The 6,902-nt window shown below is 52.4% G+C and overlaps 2 protein-coding genes and 1 pseudogene across 2 annotated transcripts; all 3 read right to left on the bottom strand.

Annotated features, from left to right (window-relative positions):
* On the bottom strand, positions 1–2,202 carry LOC114938846 (uncharacterized). The gene has a single exon (XM_029312958.2). The coding sequence runs from the start codon at positions 2,200–2,202 to the stop codon at positions 1–3; it is 2,202 nt and encodes a 733-aa protein (XP_029168791.2).
* A 252-nt stretch (positions 2,203–2,454) lies between these two features.
* LOC146722012 (uncharacterized) lies at positions 2,455–3,255 on the bottom strand. Its single transcript, XM_085485664.1, has one exon. It carries the CDS (start codon positions 3,253–3,255, stop codon positions 2,455–2,457), a length of 801 nt encoding a protein of 266 aa, XP_085341790.1.
* Positions 3,256–4,403: 1,148 nt separating this feature from the next.
* Positions 4,404–5,584, bottom strand: LOC146722013 (small subunit ribosomal RNA; annotated as a pseudogene).
* Between the last annotated feature and the right edge of the window lie 1,318 nt (positions 5,585–6,902).

Here is a 6,902-nt window from a genome sequence, read left to right on the forward strand (position 1 = left end):
TCACGGTGGAATCCGACCACAGATGGAGAGGCGCCTTTTCTGCGCCAATAAGAGGCACGACGTGGGCGACCAATCGAGCTTGGTCTTCGCAGCTAATAAAGTCACTCTCCTAACTCCGTTTGTGTTTGTTCGCAGGTAGATGACTGCGGCGTAGGCACGTTCGGAGGCATCGGCAAATCCGTGAACCTCTTGATGGGAGTCAGCTAGGGCTCCTAACCAACAAGGCACGACTAGTTTCTCCAATGCCGCTAGCTCCTCCTGGAATCGCAGCCATTTTCTGGCTTCCTCGCTTGGCAGAGACGCGTCCCAGTCGAGACCTAGTAGCCAGGTAGCCTGGATGTTGATTTTGGCCAGCACAGTCGTTGGAGACAGCCAGCCGAGTGGATCGAATAATTTGGCCGTCAAAGAAAGGACCGACTTTTTGGTGACCGCTGAGAGAGTGATCCGGTGGGTGGCGAAGGCGAAGCGGTCGTCGCACGGTTGCCATCGAAGGCCGAGAGTGGAATGACTCTCGCCGGGCAGCCACCATCTGGCCTCTTGTTGCAGGCGCGCGTCCGGTTCCACGAGGCTCAGCAGGTAGGAGGCGTTTGTAGACCACTTTTTTAGTGTGAACCCGCCCGCCGTGCATATATTTGTCAGCTGCCTCACCATAGATTCTGCTTCCTTTTGATTCTCGGCACCGGACAGGATGTCATCCATGTAGACATCGCTCCGCAGGATGTCGGCGCCTTTCGGAAAGCGATGCTCTTCGTCCTCGGCGAGTTGGCGTAAGGTACGGATGGCCAGATACGGGGCGCATGAGAGCCCGTAAGTGACCGTGCATAGCCAGAACTCCTGGACGTCGTTCTTAGAGTCGTCTCTCCACAGGATTCGCTGCAGGCTTCGATCGTCCGGATGCACTAGGATCTGCCGATACATCTTTTCGATATCGGCAGCGAAGACGTATCTGTGGCGTCGCCAACGCAGCAGGATGTCAGCCAGCGCAGGAAGCAGATTCGGTCCAGTCAGAAGAAATTGGTTGAGAGAGTCCCCGTTCGGCAAGGAGCTCGAGCCGTTGAACACGACCCTCAGCTTAGTGGAAGTGCTGTCCGGACGCAGGACCCCGTGATGCGGCAGGTAACAGGTACCTCGTTGTGGCTCAGCTGGCGCTGGTGCAAGCATCATATGTCGCAGTTCCTTGTACTTTTGCATGAACTCTACGTACATGTCCTTAAAGTCGGCATCTTTCTTTAACCTTTTCTCCGTCTGTTGCAGAGCACGACTGGCGGCGCGACGAGTCCCAGACAGATCTGGGAGAGGCTCGATCGTTGGCAGCCGCACTATGTACCTGCCGTCAAGAGAGCGCGAGTGATGACGGCGGTAGTGCGCCTCGCACTCTAGTTCCGCCTTGGTGAGGGTCGGAGATGGCCGGTGGACTTCCTCCTGCTCCCAGAACCGCCGCACTAAGCAGGTGATGTCCTCTTCAATTTGGCAGTGATGAGCGGAGATGTGTTGGCTAGGCGCCGTCGAGCTAACTGTACCTGAGAGAATCCAGCCCAACGAGGTTTGTTGAGCTACTGGATCCTTAGAACCTCTTTTTCGTAGACCCTGACGGATGATGGTCCCATATACGTCGGCTCCCAGTAGGATGTCGACGGGGTCCGAGGAGCAGAATTCCGGATCGGCGAGCTCCAGGTCCTCCAGATGGGTCCAGGTTCGTCTACTGCTGCGGCATCCTCCGGAAAACAGCGTCAACTTCGGCAGCACTAAAGCGTTGACGAAGGTGGGCGATTCCCCTCTGCGCGACTGCAGGGTGAGTCTCATTTTCCCCTTTGTCACTCCGGTCCTTTTCTCTCCGACTCCATAGACACTAACGGCGGCTGCTCTTCTAGGGAGTCGTAAGCGCTGCGCTAATCGCTCCGAAATGATGGAGGATTCGGAGCCCTGGTCGATCAGAGCGCGAGCGGACTGCCAGCTTCCGTGGCAGTCGAGGACGCGGACCCTAGCCGTAGCGAGCAGCACCGTTGCGGAGGAAGAATCTGCGCCTTGAGCCACGTGAAACGTCGTGGCGGCCTCGGCTTCCCGGAATGCATCGTGAAGCGAGGAGTAATGTCGACTGCCACACGCTGTACACGTCTTCTTCGAAGAGCACTCAGAAGATTGATGCCGGCCAAGGCAGTTTGAGCAGAGCTTATGCTCACGGACGAGCTGCTTACGCGCCATTGCCGTCTTATCCTTATAGTCGCCGCAGAACATAACAAAGTGGTCCCCCTGGCAGATGGAGCACCGGCTTCTGGACTTCTCTTTTGGATCTTGGCCTTTGACGTGGTGGCTCCTCGTTGATTTCGTAGTGCTGGAGCTGCTGCTGTCGTTCCTGGCCGGAAAAAGCGCCTCCAACGTATGGAGCCGACGTTCTATGAAGGCCTCAAGCGAGGCGTAGCTTGGCGGACTCGTGGTGTGACTTATATCACTCCCCTATTCTCGCCTAGAGCGGCTGTCGAGGAGCTCTACGACGAGGTGGACGAAGAGATCCTCCGTGCGGTCTATCGGTCGGTCTATGCTATTCAGGGAGCTGACAGTTGTTTTTACTCCATGGAAAAGCCTCCTCAATTCAGCGGCGGATTCGCTTTTCATCTTGGTCAACGCTAAGAAATTATTCAGATAATTACGAGTCAGCAATCTTTTGTTCTCGTAATAATCGCTTAGAGTTTTCCAGGCGATTTCATAGTTGTCTTCTGTGGTGCTGAGGTTACGAATCAGCAGATCGGCGTCACCCTTCACACAAAGTTTTAAGTAGTGTAATTTCTCCACAGGTTTTGCTGCCTGATTCCGGCCGATGAGGGATTGAAACAGATCCCGGAATGAAGGCCAATCCTCGTATTTCCCGGCAAAGGTAGGCGGTTGGATTTTTGGCAGCGCTGTCCGAGGAGCGGGACTAGTTGTCGCGGCCGCGGTAGAGCTGGCTGCCTGTAGCTGCAGCTGGAGAGCGCTCTTCAGATCGAGCATGAGGTCCTTGTTCAGCAGGTAAGCTTCCTCGCCTAAGGACGGGATGTCCTGTTTAGCGTAGACCTCATGCTTTATTTCGTCAACCCGATCGGCTAACGTATCATTAAGAGCGTCGAATTTATCCCATAGCTTCTCGAGATTTTGAAGCCGGGCCTCCACCGCGCCGAGGGTCATATTGGCCTCGCCGAGCTTCCGCAGGTTCTCGAACGCGCGCGAGATCTTGCCGTACAGCACCGTGGCGGTGGCAATGATCGCCTTCGTGTCTGTCATTTCTAACAATGTTTCTCTGTTCCAGAAGCACTGGTCACCGACACACAATTACAATCGCTTCCGTGGCACCGGATTCACAGGAGGTTCCGGAGGAATCCGGCTCGAAGGACCAAAAAATGTGCGCGACGGAAAGATGTATAGGACGTGGTCGGAAGCGAGACCGAGAAATAGACACAACACTCGACACACGCGTAACGTTCACAAAAAAAATATATTTATATAAACTATTAACAAAAATTACAATTAATATACCGCACCGAATTTACCGAGAGAATTAGCCAAGTTGTAAATTACTAAGTGTCCGCAAGCAACGGTAATGAATTAGACAAAGACAAGCAATCTTTATCGTATGAACACACTTTATTCGCGATGAGCGATCGGAAAAAGCGCCGCGGTCGCGAGAGAGGAGGCTTATATACGCCTTGTAATTCTAGAATATTTGAGTACATTTGCTGTCGTTCCATTGTGATATTAAGGGCGAAGGAACGTTTACTGTAATTATTTACTTGTTTTTCTCTCCTCTCGCGCGACAGCGGTGTTTACAATTTAGACTGTTTTAAGCGCTTATTTTCGAAGGCGCGGAGTATCCGTATACTCTCGCGGCCGAGCGCTAATTTAAATATAATTTAAAATACGCATGTTAGACCACGATATTAATTAATAAATTATATGCATGCTGCATGAGGCATGATCGAGATGCATGAATATTTTAACGCTTTCTTGTCCGCGGGTTATTACCGTTCGAATCTCGAACACTGCTCGTTCAAGTAGTTTGTTACAATCCTGGCGTTGTGTGGTCAAGCACCGTCTTGTTGAAAGAACATTTTATTTCTTTCAAATAGTGGCACTTCTTCTAAAAAATCGGGCAGATTTTCTTTCAAAAGTTCCGCGATACCATAGGGTACGCCTATTTAGCAGGCTAGAGTCTCGTTCGTTATCGGAATTAACCAGACAAATCGCTCCACCAACTAAGAACGGCCATGCACCACCACCCACCGAATCAAGAAAGAGCTATCAATCTGTCAATCTTCCGGTGTCTGGGCCTGGTGAGGTTTCCCGTGTTGAGTCAAATTAAGCCGCAGGCTCCACTCCTGGTGGTGCCCTTCCGTCAATTCCTTTAAGTTTCAGCTTTGCAACCATATTTCCCCCGGAACCCAAAAGCTTTGGTTTCCCGGAAGCTGCCCGCCGAGTCATCGGAGGAACTTCGGCGGATCGCTAGCTGGCATCGTTTATGGTTAGAACTAGGGCGGTATCTGATCGCCTTCGAACCTCTAACTTTCGTTCTTGATTAATGAAAACATTTTTGGCAAATGCTTTCGCTTCTGTCCGTCTTGCGACGATCCAAGAATTTCACCTCTAACGTCGCAATACGAATGCCCCCATCTGTCCCTATTAATCATTACCTCGGGGTTCCGAAAACCAACAAAATAGAACCGAGGTCCTATTCCATTATTCCATGCACGCAGTATTCAGGCGAAGGTAGCCTGCTTTAAGCACTCTAATTTGTTCAAAGTAAACGTACCGGCCCGACTCGACACTCAGTAAAGAGCACCGCGACGGGATATTAGTTGGGCCGCCCCTCGCGAGGCTAAGCCCACCGGTAGGACGTCCCACATCACGCCAGTTAAACACCGCGAGCGGTGAACCGACGGTGTGCGACACAGATTCAACTACGAGCTTTTTAACCGCAACAACTTTAATATACGCTATTGGAGCTGGAATTACCGCGGCTGCTGGCACCAGACTTGCCCTCCAATGGATCCTCGTTAAAGGATTTAAAGTGTACTCATTCCGATTACGGGGCCTCGGATGAGTCCCGTATCGTTATTTTTCGTCACTACCTCCCCGTGCCGGGAGTGGGTAATTTGCGCGCCTGCTGCCTTCCTTGGATGTGGTAGCCGTTTCTCAGGCTCCCTCTCCGGAATCGAACCCTGATTCCCCGTTACCCGTTACAACCATGGTAGGCGCAGAACCTACCATCGACAGTTGATAAGGCAGACATTTGAAAGATGCGTCGCCGGTGCTAGGACCGTGCGATAAGCACAAAGTTATTCAGAGTCACCAAAATAAACGGTGGACGAACGGCGAGCCGCCCGCCACCGATTGGTTTTGATCTAATAAAAGCGTCCCTTCCATCACTGGTCGGGACTCTGTTTTGCATGTATTAGCTCTAGAATTACCACAGTTATCCAAGTAAATGTGGGTACAATCTAATGAACCATAACTGATTTAATGAGCCATTCGCGGTTTCACCTTAATTCGGCATGCACTGAGACATGCATGGCTTAATCTTTGAGACAAGCATATGACTACTGGCAGGATCAACCAGGGAGCTTCGTGTTCGGTTACTCGCAAGGGAGTAACTCGCGAGCGAGGCCGAAGACTCGTCGCTAGCTCTTTTTCGCGCGCGCGCGCGTTCGATGCCGGAACACCGACGCGCGCGTGACATGCTCGTATGTGCCATTTTATTTGCCGCCGGTCTTGCTCAACCGGTCGGCGACACTCTGCTGTGTTTAACGCTATTATGTAAAGCGTACGAGAGAACGACGGAGGCGAGAGTAAACCCCCGACGCCGCCGCCTCTCTTCTTCCTCCTCCTCTCCGTTCAAAAATCCACCACATCAAAATACTCGTGTTCTTATTCTCCCAAATGTTATGATGCGCGGTCTCCAGAGCCCGCGCGATTCACCCTGACGCTAGATCGACGATGGCGATGCTTAGACGTCGAGGACTGTTCTGTCTGGTTCGTACGCGTTTAACCGCACACGACCAGCAATAAGATTTTGCTACGGCGTACAAAGCGAGCGGGAAGAAGCAACTCTTCCCGCAAACTCGTATCCGTGGAAGTAGATGCTCGGTAAGCGCGACGATTCCGCTGCTGCGTACGAAACGAGAGGGAACCGCGCGGCCAACACACTAGAGGCGTGCGCGCCACATAAGAGCCATTCGGTCTTGCGACACCGACTCGTGGCAATGCTGTGCTCGTAATAAATAAGTGTGCGTTAATTTTGCGCGCGTTCGGCGACGAACGAGAAGAGCCGCACCGTAATCCCCGGCGAAGAGGAATACGAGACGACGCGAGAGTCGAACGTACGTTCTCGCGAGACACGCAACCTCCAAGCATGAGAAGACTTGGCGGCGGCGCGTTCTGCGACGATCGTATATTATTTTATATATTCGTGGTTTCCAAATCAAACATTTTATATAAATGTTCTCTCCGTGTCAGAGTCGCGACTCGACAAAATCCGTTCTCGATCCGTTCGGGCGATTCTTCGTTTGTCAACGTCGAGAGCGCGACACAGTACAATATTAATCTCTCCTACCTCTTATAGTACCCAACCGACCGGCCAAGCGGTCGGCGACGGTACGGAGAGCGGTCGAAACACGCCGGAGTGGCGAAGAGACTCGAGAAAGTACGTTTACGACTCGTCCGGACTCGCTCGACACGTTCGACGCGCCGAGCGCGACGTATCTCTTATTGTACCCAACCGGCTGGCCAGGCGGTCGGCGACGCACGGTCCTACGCACGGCCGTATGCGAGCGCGAGCGTCGAAAGGCGCGTTCAATCGAGACATTGTCGCGGAGAGCGAACGATCGAAAAGTCCTATTGTACGATAAAATATTATCACGATAGCCGTATGGCGAATG

This window comes from Nylanderia fulva, unplaced genomic scaffold (assembly GCF_048542155.1).
Source record: "Nylanderia fulva isolate GAGA-0341 unplaced genomic scaffold, ASM4854215v1 Scaffold383, whole genome shotgun sequence".
Taxonomy (NCBI): Eukaryota; Metazoa; Arthropoda; class Insecta; order Hymenoptera; family Formicidae; genus Nylanderia; species Nylanderia fulva.